At 37.2% G+C, this 19330-nt stretch overlaps 1 protein-coding gene across 8 annotated transcripts in view; it reads right to left on the reverse strand.

Annotated features, from left to right (window-relative positions):
* VPS13C (vacuolar protein sorting 13 homolog C) overlaps nucleotides 1–19330 on the reverse strand; it is a 213820-nt gene that overhangs the window by 129461 nt on the left and 65029 nt on the right. For 6 of the 8 annotated variants that reach the window (XM_065558347.1, XM_005285023.5, XM_008164092.4 and 3 more), the window contains 15 exons: nucleotides 18806–18948; nucleotides 16731–16923; nucleotides 16400–16514; nucleotides 15828–15964; nucleotides 14974–15100; nucleotides 14147–14264; nucleotides 12082–12211; nucleotides 11583–11661; nucleotides 10932–11071; nucleotides 10209–10362; nucleotides 8733–8809; nucleotides 8509–8568; nucleotides 6097–6259; nucleotides 2803–2922; nucleotides 1632–1735 (listed from right to left, as the gene is read on the reverse strand). In XM_065558347.1, coding sequence (XP_065414419.1) covers nucleotides 1632–1735; nucleotides 2803–2922; nucleotides 6097–6259; nucleotides 8509–8568; nucleotides 8733–8809; nucleotides 10209–10362; nucleotides 10932–11071; nucleotides 11583–11661; nucleotides 12082–12211; nucleotides 14147–14264; nucleotides 14974–15100; nucleotides 15828–15964; nucleotides 16400–16514; nucleotides 16731–16923; nucleotides 18806–18948 — 1860 coding nt within the window. The remainder of the gene's footprint in view (nucleotides 1–1631; nucleotides 1736–2802; nucleotides 2923–6096; nucleotides 6260–8508; nucleotides 8569–8732; nucleotides 8810–10208; nucleotides 10363–10931; nucleotides 11072–11582; nucleotides 11662–12081; nucleotides 12212–14146; nucleotides 14265–14973; nucleotides 15101–15827; nucleotides 15965–16399; nucleotides 16515–16730; nucleotides 16924–18805; nucleotides 18949–19330) is intronic. The other 2 variants (XM_042853814.2, XM_042853813.2) reach the window with 1 other exon arrangement.

Below are 19330 nucleotides of genomic sequence, written 5' to 3' on the forward strand. Positions count from 1 at the left end.
AAGAACCAACTCAATATCACTCCTATCTAAATGTTTATTTATTTTTATTTAAAGGAGTAGAAACAGTAATCAATTCAGCATAATGATCTGAAATGTAAAAATTCTGACAGTTGCCACAGTAGGTGAAATAATTATAGTTATGTCCAGTAGCAACAAGGAAACTGGTAGCAAGACTGAGGAAACATACAATTATCCAGATTTTATAAAAATCTCCCAAACGCGAGCCTTAAATCCATCTGTTGATTTGTGATAATGCTTCCCATTAGGTTAGCAAGGGGGAGGGATGTAAACTTTAAATAAGTTTTCATGTCAACTTACTTCCTGTGAAACTCAGTATTTTGAGCCACGAAGACTGGACATTATGTAATTGCCCAAATGTAACTCTGCAATTTCACTTTTATTGAAACCTGCAATATTCCCTGGCTATTCTGGTGCTTGGGACTCATGAATCATAACTGCTATTGTGCCAAACTGAAGTTTTTGTAATCCAAGATCAATACCACCTACAATTAGATTTCTGGAATCACCGATGCAGACCTGCAAACCTTTACCACTGTATACCTGCATGTAAAGCCTACTTGAAGGAGAGAATGCTACCCCACTGAACTACTTAATACACATTTGAAAAAAGAAAAAAAAAAAAAAAAAAGAATTACCAGTGGTTTCATACTTTACAGTTCCACCTACACAGGGCCGGCTCTAGGCACCAGCAAAACAAGCTGGTGCTTGGGGCGGCACATTTTTAGGGGCAGCATGGCTAGCGCCAGAATGCCGTCCCTAAAAATGTGCCCCGGCCGCCCTAGCTCACCTCCGCTTCTGCTGCCGCGGCGCGCGAAACAGCTGATTCGCGCGCTGCTGCTCGCCCCCCTCCCAGGCTCGCAAGCCTGGGAGGGAGGGGGAGCAGCGGCGCGCGAATCAGCTGTTTCACGCGCCGCGACGGCTCGGGGTCTCCCCCTCCCTCCCAGGCTCTCAAACTTGGGAGGGAGGGGGAGATCCCGAGCGGCCGTTTCGCGCGCCGCTGCTCCCCCCTCCCTCCCAGGCTTGAGAGCCTGGAAGGGATGGGGAGAAGCGGCGCCCGCGCCGCGGCCACTCGGAGTCTCCCCCTCCCTCCCAGGCTCTCAAACCTGGGGGGGGGGAAAGGGGAGACTCCGAGTGGGCACGGCGCGGGCGCCGCTTCTCTCCCTCCCTCCCTCCTAGGCTTGAGAGCCTGGGGGGAGGAGGCAGGGCTGGGGATTTGGGGAAGGGGCGGAGTTGAGGCGGGGCCAGGGTAATTAAAGAACGGGGGGGGGGAGAGGGGGGCGGCCAAAATTGTTTTTGCTTTGGGCGGCAAAAATCCTAGAGCCGACCCTGCACCTACATATTACACATCAGATCTTGTATGCAGCATTGCCGTTGCCTTGCTGGTCCCAAGATAGACAGAGAAGGTGGGTGAGGTAATATCTTGTAAAAGTTGGTCCAATAAAAAGTATTATCTCACCCACCTGGTGTCTCTAACATCTTATCTTGATAGAACTTAGCAAATCAAACATTTAAAGATATTCAGGTGAATTATTCTGTCACAAATGGTTTATATACATAAAAGTAACCAAGGATCAAGTAAAATAGCAATACCCTTTTATTATGCATTATACCTTTTTATGAACAGTCCTTGAATCAACATCTGTGACAATTATGTCTTTAAGACGGGCAAAGAGCACCGTGTGACTTGGCTGAAGGAAGAGTGATGAATCGAGACCTGCAAGAGAATGAGAGGTAAGTGCAACTCCAAATTACCTAACAGCATTATTTGCTTCAGAAATATTTGTCTTGTAGTTTTATGTATGATAGATAGTAAATGAATTCCTCTGAGAGCTCTGAAGAAGTTGTTATTTTTAAAACATAATGTATGCCATTAGCTATTTTTTGTTCCTATATTGATTGCCGGTATTGAAGAGAAACAAGCATCTATTTTTTGTCTTGCTACTGACACGAACAAAAATGTGTTTTATCCAGCAGCAGATAGAAATGTGCATTCTTTGCACTTCAGAATCAGATCCAATGCTGCTTGTTTTCAGTTATGTTCATGCAAATGCAGATTGTACCACAAAGTTTAACTACAAGTCTAACAGCCAGCTACAGAGTCTCTAGCTTCATGCGCAAGCCTTCCCTGAAAGTTTATGGACAACTGTTCCTATTTGCCAAGAGAAGGTATCAACTCCATTCTGACTTAACATCACAACAATCCACCCACATCTGTGTTTAATGGAACTGCTTCCCCACATCCCTTTCCTCATCTCCTGTCTGTATTTATGTGTTTGGCTGCAGTGTGGTCTAGAGGATGGAGCACTGTATTGGGACTCAGGAGGCCTTTGTCCTAATCCTGCTAGGTCACCTTGAGCAAGTCACTGCCTGCCCCGTGTCTCAGTTTCCCTATCTTTAAATGGGAATAATGATGTTGACCTCCTTTGTAAAGTGCTTTGAGATCTATGGATGAAAAATGCTTTTTTAAAGAGCTGGTTATTATTCAGTTAAGAAAGTGTTAATGTTATATCACAGATAATGTTAAATTTTCTTTATTTATATTTTATAAAGTGGAAACATTTTACATCACGTGTGATTATTAAAAAATTAAAACTTGGGGCACCAGATGGCTTCAGGATACATACTGGGGCACCAGAAATAGATCCCCAAAAAGTGAAAGAACTCAAGTTCACATCTTCATGGTAAGATATACTTTATAACCTGGTAAAAAGTAATCAAAGAAACTACTGCTAATTTACTAACAAGTCCAGTAATCACTTTCTTTACTAAAGAAGCCATTACCTTGTATTTTGATTTCAGCAATATTGTTCTTTTCATCACACACATTTAAACAGAAGGCATCCAACTTGGCAAACAGCTTGAAGTCAATAACATGCTTATCCTTGGCAGTTCTGGTCACTACTAAGTAAAAACAAAGAATATCATAACTCCTTTTTTGTTTGTTTTTAATATACTTTGAAGCTCTTCGGCCTCTGTCAAGTAGACAAAAGGAGTTCAAAATTAACCTTACAAGTGGAGAACCAGTGTTGACAGGACTACATCCACTAAGATTAACCTTGTTATTTTTTTAAATTAAGAACTCCTAACCACTGCTGCCTCTGGTTCATCTTCATTGCTGATACATCAATGGTGGTGCTAATCTTGACAGGGTTCCAGATGACCAATGAACAAATTAACCAATCTTAAATTGCTCAGATCTAGTCTATAGGACATGTTTTAAATGCCAGAGTTGCCTGGAGCTCTGTTGAAAGTAGCACACCCACTTCTGCTACTTCTGGTGGATCAACAATTTTAGAGAAATCAAGTATGGCTACTTAAGTGCAGTCAATGTTAATTAAACTAATTTGTATATAAAACATCAACTATAAAATATGAGTTGTTACAGTGATTGATAAATATTTTCTAGTTATGAAAACCCTTGAGCATTTTATCAATTTACATCTTCTATGTACAGGTGGCCTTATTTTCATGATTAATTTTATTGCTTGGATAAGAAAGGATTTTCTTAAAATTTGAGACTAAATATTTGTGTTGATTAATAAAAGTGCTGACTGACCATAGTTAAAAGTAATGCTCAACACTGAAATTCAAATGCTCATAGTTTGTTAATTATCTGTGGAGTAACTTTGTTACTGGTCTGCAGAAGGAGCGAACCTATCACCCGTAAACAGATCATTAGCTCGATAATCTGCTTTAGACTGCTCTTCTGCCAGAGTAGTCCATTTCTTGGCCCATGTGACACTTGCCAAGTACATTTTATAGCTCTTGGGAAGCTGGCACAGACTGCTGCCTCAGTCACCAACTGTCTTGAGATTTCTCCAACTTTTGCTCCTATGTTCCAGAAGCACGTAGAGAATTTTCATTAGGCTGAAAAAAGGAACACGCTACTTCCTCAGCAAGTCTCTTGTCAGAAAAGGTTTATTCTTGCATTCTCTAGCTCAGCACCGAGCTCTTAAGTTAATGACTACTTGCAAAAAGCAATGTGTGCCTCTTCTCTCTGTATATTACCCTGAAATGAGGATGAAAATCCTGCCTTACTTTTTATTCCACAAACAGAGAGAGAAAGTCATTGGCATACCTCAGTTTGAGTGAGCCACACGTGAAGCAGCTCTTAAACAAGCATATATAGGAATAAAAAGCCCAACTGAAGACAACACAGGTGACAGACGTTCCATTTTTCCCCCCTTTTTCCTGCCACACCTATCTTTAGAACACATCCATGCTCCTGCATCTTGATCCAACAAATTAAGCACATACTTAACTTTAAGTAAGCAAATAGTCTTGTTAGTTAAGCACTTGTTCTTAACTTGTTTGCTAGATCAGGGCCAGAGTGCTTAGTATCTTGCATGACTGAACCCTTTACTGGCCATTAAGATTGGATACTGGAGTTTTATAGCCAGGAGGCTTGGAAATTTAACAATATACATGTTTAGCTAATTATGTGACAAAATGCTGAAGCTAATCCAAGACATTATAGAAGGTTAATTAATTATATTATTATTATATAATATTATTAAAGTTTTTGCTTCTATCTCCCAAGAACAGCAAACACCAGACAAACCAGGTAACCACTTTTCAGAAGCAACCTAATTGTGAAAGGAATGCAAGACTAGGTCGTCGGAGCAATAAATCTAGAAATAAAGTGGGCCTAGACCAGCCACCCCCACTTTTCTTTTCAAAGAAAAACCTGAATTTAAACTCTCACAAATAAAACTAGAAATATTCTTTTTGAAATTAATTTCTTTAGTAGACACATTAAAGTCTTCATTCCTTGAACTTGAAGAACATTTATGGTGGGAAATATTTTACAGAAGAAGATACTGGTTACTTCTAACTCATGTTTCCACTTACAGATGAAAACCTTTGTTGGTTCTCCAATGCTTACAATGGAATAAGATTCTTTTAATATGCACATTTGCAAATATTTTGTATCTAAATGAATGCCTTCATTTAACAACTTCCTAATTTCACTGATACATGAATAGTCAGATGTTTTACGCCAAGGTCATTTGAGGCTAAACTAATTACCAAAAAGAACAAACAAACAAAACACGAGGAGTCCGGTGGCACCTTAACAGATTTATTTGGCATAAGCTTTCATGGGTTAAAAAAAAAACGGAAGTAGGTTTTTTTAACCCACAAAAGCTTATGCCCAAATAAATCTGTTAGTCTTTAAGGTGCCACTGGACTCCTTGTTGTTTTTGTGAATAACGATTAACACGGTTACCCCTCTGATACTTAAAAGACTAAGTTTCTCCTGTTGATCACCAAGTGGTTAAACCTTGTATTTCTGGAGAGGAGACAGAGGCTAAACATTGGTAAACTGAGATACACTGGGATTTAATTGGATTTAAGATTCTTAATATTGGCTAACTGGCCTGTCTCAAGATTTCTCCTTAAATGGCTTCTTCTAAGTAACTGATTTCCATGTTTTCTTCAGTTTCATAAAGGTGCAGTTAAGATCACTTACTTTGCCAACTATAAACTGGCTTACTGATATACTAACTGGTTATATATTAATAAACAATGGGACAACTTGCCTTTTAACAAAATTCTTCTGCCCATCTATGAACATGATTATTTATCTAAGGATATACTAAATGGATTCACAATAATTTTGGGGAAAATATATTTTAGTTTTAACTTACCAAGAGGAAAGCACACCTCAGAGGTGTTCATTCTCAGGGTTGTAATCTCTGTTAAAAGCTTTCCACAGAGAGATATACCACAGAAATTGTAATGTAAATAACCAGCTTATCATTTGTATTGTTTAATATTTTCTTTTCCTTACTTCAATAACAAAAAGCCATAGTTAATAACTGCCATTATTTTGCTTGGCCTTGATCATGGTGTCCCCTGAATTATGTAAAATAATTCCTGTGACTAAACAGTGGATACCTCTAAGTTGGCAGTGAAAGAAAATTAGTAAGAACTGGCCTACCATTTCTTGTTTCTGCAAACTAAATATTTTAATAATTTTTAAAACTAAATTAGTGTCTAACAATTTAAATCTACCCTTTCACTCCAACATGACACACTGAACAACATTAGACTTGCCAGAAATATTAACTATACCTTTCTTCACACTAGTATCTTTTTGCTGCTTTTCTCCTTGGGTTTGCGAGTGTCCTATGTCACCAGTACTTGGACTGCTTGATGGAATAACGTCTGTTAGAAAATTGATAGTAGAGAGAAGGGCCTGTGTATGTAACAGAAAATTTAACGACGAAAAGGCCACCTGTTTAAAACAAAAGAATCCAAATCACAAAAAGTAAAGCTACAGATAACATTCATTTAGCGTGTGGATCACTTCCACGAGTAGACATGCTGAATGGATTGGGATTTAGGCTTGCAGAGTGACAATTATACGGGAAAATGACACAGGTATGTAATCACCAATAAATATTTGGCTTCATCTTCCCAACATACAAGAACAAGGTGACATGCAACTAAACTAAAAAGACATCAAATACTTGACTAGTTGTGGGGGTTTTTCCTTTTAGTTAACTCCAGTATATTCTTTGAGTAGTTTTTCCTGATCTGTTTTTTAAGTTTGTATTTTCTGGTTCTCTTAACCTTTGTTGCCATGAGAACTTAGTCTATTGGGGAAAATGCATAATACTAATTACCAGAAGATGCAGAAAATACCTTCCCAGAAAGTTCTTCAGGGGAACACTTGCATTATTAAACTCTCTGTTCTCAGCTGGACAAAATAAACCTTTCAAGCAAGCTGCAGTTGAATGTTACTAAAAATCCCGTGCTATACCAGAGGTATTAGCCAGGCTTATACCACACCGTAGTTGTCCCAAACACACAAAAAGACAGACAAGATGCAATACATGTGGTTTAATTAGGCCATAACTTGATAAATTCATCTGGGAACCATCAACAATAAAATCATTTTCATGAAAATTATGCTGATGTACCTAAGCCTAGTTCTATCACTTTTCACTAACCTTGACAGTTTCATATTAAGGAATGTAAAGATTTAACACTAAATGTGTACCAAAGAATTCAACTCTTATAGGATTCACAGAAATATTAAAAATATCTAAACTGGGAACAAACAGAATTCATAGACCCAATGTAGAGCACTCTAGTTGACCATTTCAGTCAAATATTCAGTTCAACTGTAACTGGCAGATACTTCAAAAGAAGGTGCCTTCATCCTCAAGGCACTCCTTACATCAGTCACAGTTTTCACCAGGGAAAAAGTTTCTTCCTGACACCCATTGGCAATATGCCCCAAGGTAAGAAAACTGACTACCTTTGTCATTTTTAATCTCAGGCACAGTTAATGGAGATTTTTTTTTTACCTCCCCACCCCCCAAGGTTGTTTTAATCTCTTCTGACATTTCACCCGAACATCAGATATTGAGAGTCCCACAAGTTAAATATATGCTGTATATTTCCTTTTCACAAACTAAGGAGGAAAAAAGCATTAGTACAGAGCTTGCTCCCTCCGCCAATTGTTACACAGTTATCTAGTCATGTTAAAATGTTTGGTGCCTGAAGTAAGGCTTTTAAGCACATATTTCAGTTCATTGGCTGAGACTTCTGATCCATAAGCAACTTAACAGTTTCTAGGAGAGTTGGGCCCCTTTGCACTGCCAGAGTGGCACGAAGGGACACTAAAACTGCCCTAAGTGGGCAACTGAGAATTTTCCTAGGTCGGGGCAGCTGTTATAGCCATCTCCTCTGAACCCCAAGGTGCAGGGATGCTTTGGGGACAGGGATGGAGTGGTATGGTGGCAATCTCGACTTCAAGGCTTTGTCTCCACTGGGGGAGGGAGGGGAGAGAGATGAAGGCTGTACGAGAAAGGGACCAAGAAACTTTCTCCTTTGGATCATATGAACTGGAACCATGAACTCCCTGAACGTTAAAACTCACCAAATGAGGGTCAATCCATCCTCATCATCATATCCACTCATTAGACTCCACACCCGAAGGTGGGCGTTATGTGAACTTCATACCCTCATATCTCCATGTCTGTAGTTTGTCTGTCATCAACCTTTTACTCCCAGTCGGGAATATTGCAGATTATGTATTCCTTATGCCACCTGATCTTAAACCGAACTTCGCACCCCTTGATAATCTGTATGTTATTCCCGATAACCAGAAACTTCTATGCTTAAACTCTGTACCGTTCACTTTTTTTAAACATCATCTTAATAAAAAATTCATTAACTCAAGTTAGCTAGTTAAAACCCTAGTGAAGACCAAGCAGCTGGTAGTTTTCACAACAGTTTGCAGGTCAAGATAAGACTATGGAGGAGCATAGGCTTCAACTTGACCTGCTGAAACTTCAAGTTGCCCTGTCATTACTAGTATTTTATCTTAAGTTACCTAACTTGAGATAAGAGCATACCACTTTACCTAGGGAAGTCAGGCTAACATTCCACTCTTCAGTGAGTCTCAGCTTTGACTTGCAGGTACCTGCTAAGTAAAGAGGCTAATATGAGACACTTGGAAAAAAATTCAGTTACCTGAAGTGTTTGTTCAGTGTTGTCAAAGCTTGACTGAAATTTTGGACCATTTTTGTCAGCCTGAAAGGGAAACGTTATAAAAGGTTAAAGATAGACAAATTGAATGAGCCATTGCATTGTGTAGACTGCACTCACTTATACCTTATGTACTAAATTTTTAACTTATTACCAGATACACTTCACAGATCATTTTAATAAATACTTATTAAATAGTAAGCATGTACCTTGATATATTCCACTTTCAAAAGGTCTAATCCAGGTCCATCTGAAGAGCTAATTAAGTGAAGTGGTCGTTTTTTATCTGTAACATACCAAATGAGAGCATATTGAGAATTCAGCTTTCGCAATATTGAAGCAGGCAGAGAAATGATTTTATTAAACCCTTCTCCTCGAACATCGTTTTCTATTTAACACTTCAAAATGTGTTGCTGCCTGAAGCATTGTGCTAATAACCTAGAATCCACGTTTACATCTTGAGTTGAACGTTTAGACAGGCAATGACAAGTTAACACTGTCATTACACAGGCTTGTACCTTTTCTTTTTGCCATATTTAAAATACTGATATTGAAGAATGAGAATATTAAAACATTTAAAGGGCTGTAATTTTCAAAAAAGGTAGGTGCCAAACTGGCATTAGAAGTCCATGCGTGCTGGGAGACTAATGTTGATATGTGCCTCTGAAAAAGGTTTCACAAAGCATTCGGTTTAATAAAAAAAAAAAAAAAAAAAAAAAAAAAGAGTAGTGACAAATGGAATAGGCTCTGCTTCAGTATCTCAACACTGAATCCTTTATCTATAACGTAGTAAAGACAGCAACATGGACAAAATTTACAGTGTACACCAAAATCATTAAATGAACAAGTATCAGGAAGTTGTTCTTATAGGGCTTGAATTGGGCTAGCATGCACTCATGCACCTAGACTGAACAAAACAGCTAATTTATCAGTGTGCTCTGTCATTTGTCTGTTTTGTTTAATGTTTTCTTTTCCTTTCCTTAATAATAAAACAGCCATGGTTAATAACTGATTATTTTACTTGGCTTCAATCATGGTGTCCCATAAAGGTATGTAAAAGAACCGCTGGAGACTAAATAGTAGGAATCATAAGCCGGAGGATCGTCTCATGAATTAGTCTGTAACAAAGATTCCATCTTTTGATTTGGTTTTCCCTGAATTAGTAAGAGGTAGGCTACCACTACTTGTTTCTCTGAACCAAATTTAAATTAACCCCTTCCCACTCTACAACAAATACATTGCCACAAATGTATTACTAAGAAAGGTGACTTCATTTTCTAGATGCTACTTATCTTCCTAAAAATTTCCATGTATGTCGAAGAGTAAGGGCCAGATTTTTAAAACTTGACTTCCACCATTTTGCAGCTACGACTGATATATCTAAAATTACACATTTACTAGATAAGCAAAGAAAACCAGGTGAATGTCTTAATGGCATCAACTGTGCCGGCACATATGTTCCATGTGGAGCACTGCACACAATTATATGGGCCCACACAACTGCAGCCTCAAAAGAGAAGGGGCTGATTCTAAATATCAAACCTAACTATCATACTGTAGAACTTTTCTCTGAAAGTCTAGGGTAGGCAGTCGAAACCTTGATACAAAAAGGTTTAAACTATGAAGTCTACTAAGCAGAGACACTATTATTCTTATCCTCCATTTTGTTTTATTATTTTCATTACCTTGAGTTTTGTAGTAATCCAAGCTGATTTTCTTTAAGTAAGATACAGCTGTTAAGTCATATGTTCTGACTGTAGCTTCTGTTCCGAGCTGCATTACATTAAATACAAGTATTGTTTCCTCTATTTTCTGTTGCTTTGTGAGTTCTAAAACCACCTACATGAATAAGAATTACACAAATGTCAGTAATAGCCTGGTATCAGATCATCTCTTTTCATATCTGATGTTCCATTTTTTATTAATCAGAAAGAGGAAAATGAAATTGCTGCTACCTTTACTGTTTTATTTTCTTTAACAACTAGCATTCTTGCACAAGAGTGTGAAACGGAAGGTGAGCTGTCAAGATCTGAACTACTTGAAGCATAATGGAAAGGGGAGGGAATTTCTAATTCTTGGTGAACAAATATTTTCAGTAGAATTTTGCTATTACAAAGCGGAAGCAAACTCCTAGGGTTGGTTCTTTGTTAATGACTCTCCCGATGTTTCAACTTCCTCCTTCTTATGTGGCATCACAATCAAGTTACTACATATGGAAGTTTGCTGGATTATGGTGCTAAAGTAAATGTATTATTTTCTGAGGTTACATTTCATCAATGTTGTGCCGTTCATCAGACTAGTGGGGGTGCACTTTGACATGTAACGGATCCTATAATAACTGCTTTATAATGGTCCTACAGATTAAGAGAGACTAATGCAATTTGAAGAAAGAAAAGTAAAACACATGCCTCTTTAATTTCAAACTTCAATTGAAGGTCTGTGAACTCCTCATTAATAGTCTCTGTTTTGTTTTTTAGTTCATGTCCTTCATGTAGAGCCTTTTCAGTTAGTGAAAAAGAATTTTCAGCATCAAAATATTCATCAGACTCTAGGAAATAAAGACATGTAATATTTTTATGCTGTCTGTTGAACTGACAGCCAAATATAAAAGCGAGCAAATGTTCTCTTTGCAATGGCTAGTACCTTGACATACTGATTTGTTTGTCATTATCAATTCTGTGTTTACTTGTGTTTGAGGCCTCTTCATGTAAGTATTTTCTAAATATGGTAATTACAAGTGCAAGGTGGTTGAGACAATCAGGGTCCAGATACCACAAGTTAACATCCCACTGAATGACTGATCTCAGATTAGGAAAGCCTTCCATAGCTTTCATAATGTAAATTAATGTATCTTCTGAACAAAAAAAAAAAAGCTAATTATGTATTTTTAAAAAGCAAGCTTAGTGTCTTAAGATAGTATCAGCAAGATCTGCAAGGCCACCTTAAATTTTGCAATTCATAGGTATGCATAGGTATTTATTGTCCATAGAACACTCATTTCATGATCAGAAACACCTAGCAAAGTTTTGTTTTAGAAATAGTTAAAAATATTTTCTTACCTGACTCTACTCCTTCCAGCAATATTGATGTGTCAAGTAACCCTTTCCTTGCATCAGTAATTATGGGGATAGCAGGTACCTAGAAAAAAATAGCCAAGTACAGAAACTGATCTACAATAACTTATCATGACTTCAGAATGTTCATTTATATTCTCATGAAAATCCACCCTGCTTCCCAAATAAAATTTGTGGATTAGACTCAAATTTTAATTTGAACTTTCAAGTCAACATATGATAATACACTGCCTATTCAAATAAGACTAGTTGTGTGTGTTCAAGTGGACTTTGAAGACTCTCTTCATCATCATCATCATCATCATCTAGAGCAACACATGAACATATTACTGTCTTTTTTTTTCAGATATCCTGTAGCCTTCTCTTACCTGCCAATATCTGCTTTCCGTAAATACTAAATGAAAGAATGCACTCACTAAAAGGGTTCTATGCAGTTATACTATCATGTTTTAGTTCAAGTTTACCATTATTCTAGTCAGTTTACCTTTGTGCTTTGAACTGACATGGCTGACATCTGAGGAAATGGAATGCTATCAATCAGATCAAAAATCCCCTTGATCTTTTGGTCAGAAAGTCTCACATGCACCAGAGGAAGGCCTCCTGAAACTTTAAACCTGGGGGGTAGAGAATTAAAAAAACGGCATTGTGAACAATATAATATTGGAATGAAGTTGCATGTAAGCCAACTTTTCAGCAGATACCAAGAGGTTTACTAAATTTTAATTTTAACAGGTGATTAACTGTTGGAGCAAAGTATCAGAGGGGTACTGCTCTTGCATGCCTGTGCATACATGTATAAAAGGACAAGGTCACCACCGCCCTCCCTCAGTTTCTTTTTGCCGGAAAAACACTGAGGCAGAGAGGTAGGACAGCAGGACATAGAACGGATATGTGCAACACATCTCGAAGAACAACAATTATGGAACAGGTTAGTTACTGGTTTTTTTCTTCAAGTGATTGCACATGTGCATTCTTCTCTTGATGATTCACAAGCCTCGGAAACAGGTGGCAGGATCAGAGCCTAATCTGCACAGGGACTAAAGGACAACTCGCCCAAATCTGGCATCATCCTGAGCTTGCTGAGTGATGGCATAATAGGAAGCAAACATGAGCAGCAAAGACCAAGTTGCCATCTTACAAATGTCTGAGATAGGAATTTTAGCCAGGAAGGCTGCAGAAGCAGCTTGCTATCTCGTTGAACATGCTGTCACTCCGCTTGGCAGGATAACATTAGCCAAATAGTAGCACAGGCGGATACATGAAGTTATCCAAGATGATATGTTTTGAGAACAAACTGGGAGCCCCTTCATTCTGTCTGCGATCACCACAAAGAGTTGGGAAGACAGACAGAGAACTATTTGGACTTGTCAGGGTAGAATGCCAATGCTCTCCTAATAACCAGAGTACATGCAGCCTTCCTTTCATCTTTATCTGAATGTGGTTTGGGAAGAATGAAGGTAGGTAAACTGCTTGGTTGATATAAAAACTAGATACCACTTTTGAGAGAAACTTTGGATGAATACACAGGTAAACTTGGTCTTTAGAGAAAACACTAGAATGAGGGCCAGACATCAGGGCCTGCAGCTCACTCATCCTCGTAGCAGAAGTAATAGCCACCAGAAATGCTACTTTCACTGAAAGAGGCAGTCAAGAACAGATAGCTAAAAGCTTAAAAGAAAGAACATAAGCTTTGACAGTATCAAGTTTAAGTCCCATGTGGAACAGGATCTTGTACCTGAGGATACAATCTTTCCAGGCCTTTCAAAAATGTATTGACATTCTATTAGAAAAGACAGAGCCGTCATCCACAGCTGAGAACAACTAAGTGGACCTTGATGGAACTAACAACCAATATGTGTTTTAGGTACAAAAGACAGTCCAAAATATACTGGACTGAAGAATATATCAGCAAAATTCCAGACAGATGAGACCAGATAGAGAAATGCTTCTGCTAAGAGGGTTTGTCTACACAGCAATAGGTTATTGCAGGCCAATAGGAACTGTATGAGCATGGAGCATAGACAGTGCAGATAGAATCTTCTGAGAATTTAGCTGCCAAATGCTAACAAGTATCCATGTGCCATTTTTCAGAGGCTCACAACTAATGCCAAATTTTCACAGGAATGACAAAAAGCACATCCTTGACACGAGAGTGAATTCTCTTAAGTGCCTGCTCTAAAGCATAGACACACTTTAGCAATTTAACATGGGCAAAACAAGGTGTTTTTCCTTTATCTGATTCTCACAAAAGGCTGCACTGTTTTAGCTGAAACTTTACAAAATTCTTAGCCTGCAGCAAACACTCAATATGGCAAGTCTCAGCCCAAATGATTGAAGCTTGGCGAAGTTACAAGCAACATGTAAACTGTTAGGCAGCCTTAATTATAAGTGTAGCTACTGACTTTGCCCATAACAAGGAGAAAATTAAGACCATGCATATAAGTCTTCAAACTCCATCTTGTCCCATTGGGTTTCAGTGACAATGCCCTTTTTCAATAAGCACAAATAACCAAGCAAAAATTAATTGTCTGATAGTGCTGATACATTACTTAGCCATTCTGATGTCTTTCTCCACCATTGATTTGGATAATTGCACACGCATATCCATAGGCTGTAATATGTGCAAAGCTGATGGATGCTGAAATCGAGCCTTCTTCCAGTCTTCACCTGAAGGAGTGTTTATCCAGTTTAAAAATTAAACTTCACAAGCTTTATTTTGTAATAAAGAGACCGTATAAAAAATAATCCAGAAAAATCATTTAAGAATTACTTTAAAAAATCCAGCCCATCTAATGAACTGCAGAAACCTAAGTTCATATAGGCAAGATATTGCATGGACTTCCACAGGTCAGAAAACAACCACCCCTAACACCATGCTTTATCAGCATCTAGCATGGGCCAAAACCAAGAAGTATTTTCACTTACAACCTTGAAACCCAGAAGCAAGAGCTATGAACTCAGCCATTATCAGAATGTCAGATTTCTTCTTTTCCTCACAATATTTTTCTTAACATAAGAGTCCCCACATGTAAATCATCATAAAAGACCATCATATATATTTTGCAGCTAGTCTGAGCTGTCTATTAATCCAAACAAACAAAAATTCATGAGCCTATCAATAGGTGCATAATACTAAATTACCTAACCCTAATTTACTTGCTAACACTTGAATGAGTACAGCAATAATATAGATTTCCAGAGAACAAATGGGCATTTTATTCAAGATACTGGAAAATTCAAAATAATGGAAGTTTTACAGTTTTAATTTGTATTTTCTTTACATTATACGTAATGTATACGAACAAACCACTATCTACTAATACACATTTAAACATTTTTATTGTTCTTTGATTAGATAGTGATTATGCTTTAATACCTCTTCTGCCCAAGAGAAGTTGTACATTATTGATTTTCACATCAAACGTGTCATAAGCTTTGTCCATAATCTCTTCCAAGGATGAAAAACTGGAAGCTCGATGACCGTCTTGATTTATGCTGGTCAACTGGTGGGACAGATTGAAAGAAATAAAAGTACGTCTACTAAAAGCACAATATTTATACACACACTATATTATTCATTTCAGTACTGTACAGGTAAAACTACTAGATTTTTAAAGCCTGTAATTTTTGGTTTGACTACCTCAGAAGAGGTATTTTAGAAATGTCAACGCGGTTATCCTTAATGAAAATTAAGATATCATAACTGAAAATAGAAGAAGTTCAGTAACTTTTTTTTATTTTTGTAAATAAATCACGTCACCTCTACAACAATATATTAGTCAAATTATATAGGAGTTCAAGTTTCAGCTTTACACCACCACCATAGCATCAACTTTCACAGCTCCAGAATAGCTCAATAGCTTTTCTTAAGTCTTCTTATTTCTTAAATAAAAGGAAGACTACTTAACTAAAAAAATGTAGGTACACAGTGCTTTATGAACAAGTGAAAGATATGGCTTTGAAAATCACATAGCTCTTACAATTTAACTTGTTTGATATACTGAACCACATTTCACAAAGAATGAAATATAGTTCTTCTGGATGATTCTTATTCATGTGTTTATGACAAAGGTTATTATACAAATGATACTAGTGGGTTTACAAAAACCCACTGACCTCTGATCAGCCCTGTTGTCAGTCTTAAAACGAGCCTCTTGGGAACAAACAAATAATTGTACTATTTCCCTCTTTCTTGAATGCAAATGAAACCAGAGGAAACCAACTGCATACCTGAAATGTACCGAAGTCCAAAATAAGTAGGTCTGACTTATCACTGTGGAAACCCGTCTGTGGAACCACAAGATAGGATGGTTTCAGATTAATCCTCAAGTCAAGGACTTTGCGTGTTTCAATAATATGAGCTAGTCCTTAAATAGGGAAAACAACAGATTAAAAGATGAAAATATATTCACATCTGTAACCAATAGGTATGGGACATGGAACAAACAATACTATACCAAGGTAAAAGTCACATTTTCACTGTAGGAGCAGTTACAGATTAAAAGTGATCAATCTTTAATGCAGACATCTTTTTGGTTAAACTTCTCTATATACTAACATCTTGTAAGTTTTTAAGTCAATTTTTCAATTTATTGCTAGAAGGCATTCTATTTGGAGGTTAAATCACTTATCAGTGTATTGACTCAAGAGAAACAGAACTAAAGTAATTTTGATTCAGAGATCCCATGGTATGACGTTTATTCAAACATCAATACTAATACTGCCTCGCAAGTAAGGCCCCCAGACTCTTTGCTAATATTTAAGGGTTCACTTATCAATGGTAGTTACTTTTATCTATTTACCTGCAGCAGTTCTTTCTTTAATTTCTTCCAACTTCATCAATGTGGCTGATGTTAGTCGTTCCAGATCCATTCCCTTACTTGTCTGGAAAAATTCCACCATTGCATTTATTGTTCTCTTTAAAAACAAATAATACCAGTTTATATGCAATCATCCAATACACACTGCATCAGTTCCAAAATATAAATTAAATATTAATTCAACAGATGGCAAAAAATTAAGGCAAGGAAGAAAAACTACTTTGGTACAGTATTTGAAAGGAGATGGAAAGGCAATGAGATTGAGAGAGAACAAAAGGTGTTCCCATACATTTCTAATTTGAATATTACTCACAGCATCATATATGATTTCCACAGGCTGTGATTCAACTATAAGGCTCTGGTCAGCAGTACTATCCTCTGGATTTGTCTCAAACACTATTTTAAGCAAAGATGATTTGGTATCCCCAATAGAAGCCACAAGAGAAGGTACAACACTTTGTTGTTTCAGTCCTGTTACATACCAGTGCTCAAGTTTTGCCTCCACTCTGTAAATGAAGACAAGAATTGTTTTAAAGCAATTTGTATGAATATTCAATAGTATGTAAATGCATCAATGGAATACAGGCTGCAATTTCACTTTGCACCAACACAAACCAGGAAAAATCACAGTGTCTTAGACAAGAACTAAGTGAACACAAGATACGGGGCAACTAATCATTAGCCAGAACTGTCTCAAGAAGTATCCTAAATTCATAAGACTAACTACATGCAAAAGAATTTTAGGAGATTCTTGCATATAAAAAGGCAACAAAGAAATACCGTAGGTTAAATGAAGCTAAATAGTTTAAGTGACAACACAAGCTACCCAAAGAAAAGAATACAACAGGAGACTAAATTAAGCCCTGCAATTTTAATGTCCTTACCATCTACACTCAACTTTATTTCATTTTAAATTCAGGTTCACATTTCTCTTGTAACTGATTCTCTTATGCAGAGACAGTGCGCTTGTGCTATATTAAAAAAAAGTTATTAATGACTTAGGAGAGCCAGTTTGAAGCCCAATCTTGCAGATTTCAATGCAAGTAATGGACCCAGTCTTGCTCCCTTTGATATCAATAGAAGTTCTTGATTGTTTACTTCAGTAGAAGCAGGAACCAGATTTCTGAATGTGAGATTATGTTGGTTGGTTGCACCTTAGAAAAAAAAAATACATGGTTTTTCTACAACTGACTATTAAGATTTTCATTTTGTTTTAGTGGTAAAAAGACTTGGGAGTTTAAAACAGGGAAGTCAGTTTAGGCCCAGGTTCATAGAGATGTGATGTTTTTAACCTTTTAAAATAAAGGAGAATAACTAAGGCAGATTAGCTCCATCTTTTCCTTTATGAAATTTTATTAGCAAAATTATCACTTCCACAGTTTTGGGATTAAGTCTCATTGCCAACTATACTTTCAAATGTCTTCTTTTTTATTTTTGGGCCAAATGCTAGTTGTGTGCCCCTCAAACTGTCCAATGAAACCACATTACAGAATATTTTAAACAGATATTCTGTGAAATTGGGTTCTGCATAAAAGAAAAGTGGGGAAAAAACAGGATCTGTTAAAATTACTTCTCCTACTCTCACCACCAATATGCTAACTTGAATTAGAAAAAGTGTGCACAGGTTCATTTTTCAGATGCAGCAACTAAGGGAGAGAGTGTATTAGTTCCTTGGTGAAGATTCCATAGGAAGTTTGTGGCAGAGCTGGGAAATTAACTCTGAGCTGAGGATAGACCCATATACTGGACACAGGCCATGCTGTCCATCATCATACCTATAATTTCAAATCTCTGTATTTGATTAGGTCACCCTTTAAGCGGGGTTAATCCTCTGTTAAGTGCTTTGAGATTTTCAGGTGAAACAGAACTATGTGCAAAGCAGTATTTACCTTTAGCTGAATAAGTGACAATCAAGGTAACCAACTTAACATGGGGGTCGGGGGGGAGAAGAGGCAGGAGGGGCACTCTGGCCAGAGCATTTGGCATTGACTGTGGAGCCAGGCTTGGTATTACTTTTAGCACTTTTTAACAAAATATGGTTTGAAGACAAGCTGCACATGTACGAATGGCTAGCTTAAAAAAAAGGCAATGTATGTTAAACATTGAATGAAGCAGGGCTCCAAAAGAGGCCTTTATTAGGCAAGCCAGTACGGCTCATTCCTTCAACTTTGTTTTTTAAAATCAATATTTAAAACTTCATTTACCTACAAAAAAGTTTTAAGATGTAAAAAAAATCTGAGAAAATGTAATCAGGAGAGTCATACACAACATATTGCTTTGTTCAAGAATCATTAATTTCAAAAAGGGATAAGCATAGTGGAAATTAGCACATTGAAAATATAATTGATCACTGTTCACAGAAATATGAAAAAGCAAACATGTAATTACTTAAGTGCTTGTGCTCCTGGTCTCTGAGATATTTTCGTGCTTAGATCAATTATCTGTACTTTAAGAGTCTCTGGCACATCCTTGTCTTCTTTAATTGTAAGAGAAGTACTTAACAGCTTCAGTGTCATTACATGAGCAACATACTAGTTGGGGAGATAAAAAAAGATTAGGAGTCTTTGCACAAATGCTTCATGATAATTTCTATTTTCGTATATTTACCACATATTCCACTGTTTTATATAGTTTTAGTGTAGCCAATCCAGTGGCCCAACATATTGCCTGAAACCTGTGTTATAGTCCCCTGAATTCAATCATCATCCTCCCTCTCCAAGTTTAAAATAATAATAAAAAAAAGTTACTGAGGTATTTCCTTTCTCTGAAAGAACGGACATCAATTCCATCTAACAGTAATTATTTTTACTCGAGATGTAGACATACTACTTTGATGGAAATCCAGTATAGCCAGGCAACTCCTAATCCCATGGCTAGTTGAACTCAAAAGATATAATTACTAGCTGTGATCAT

The sequence above is a fragment of the Chrysemys picta genome, chromosome 10 (assembly GCF_011386835.1).
Source record: "Chrysemys picta bellii isolate R12L10 chromosome 10, ASM1138683v2, whole genome shotgun sequence".
Taxonomy (NCBI): Eukaryota; Metazoa; Chordata; order Testudines; family Emydidae; genus Chrysemys; species Chrysemys picta.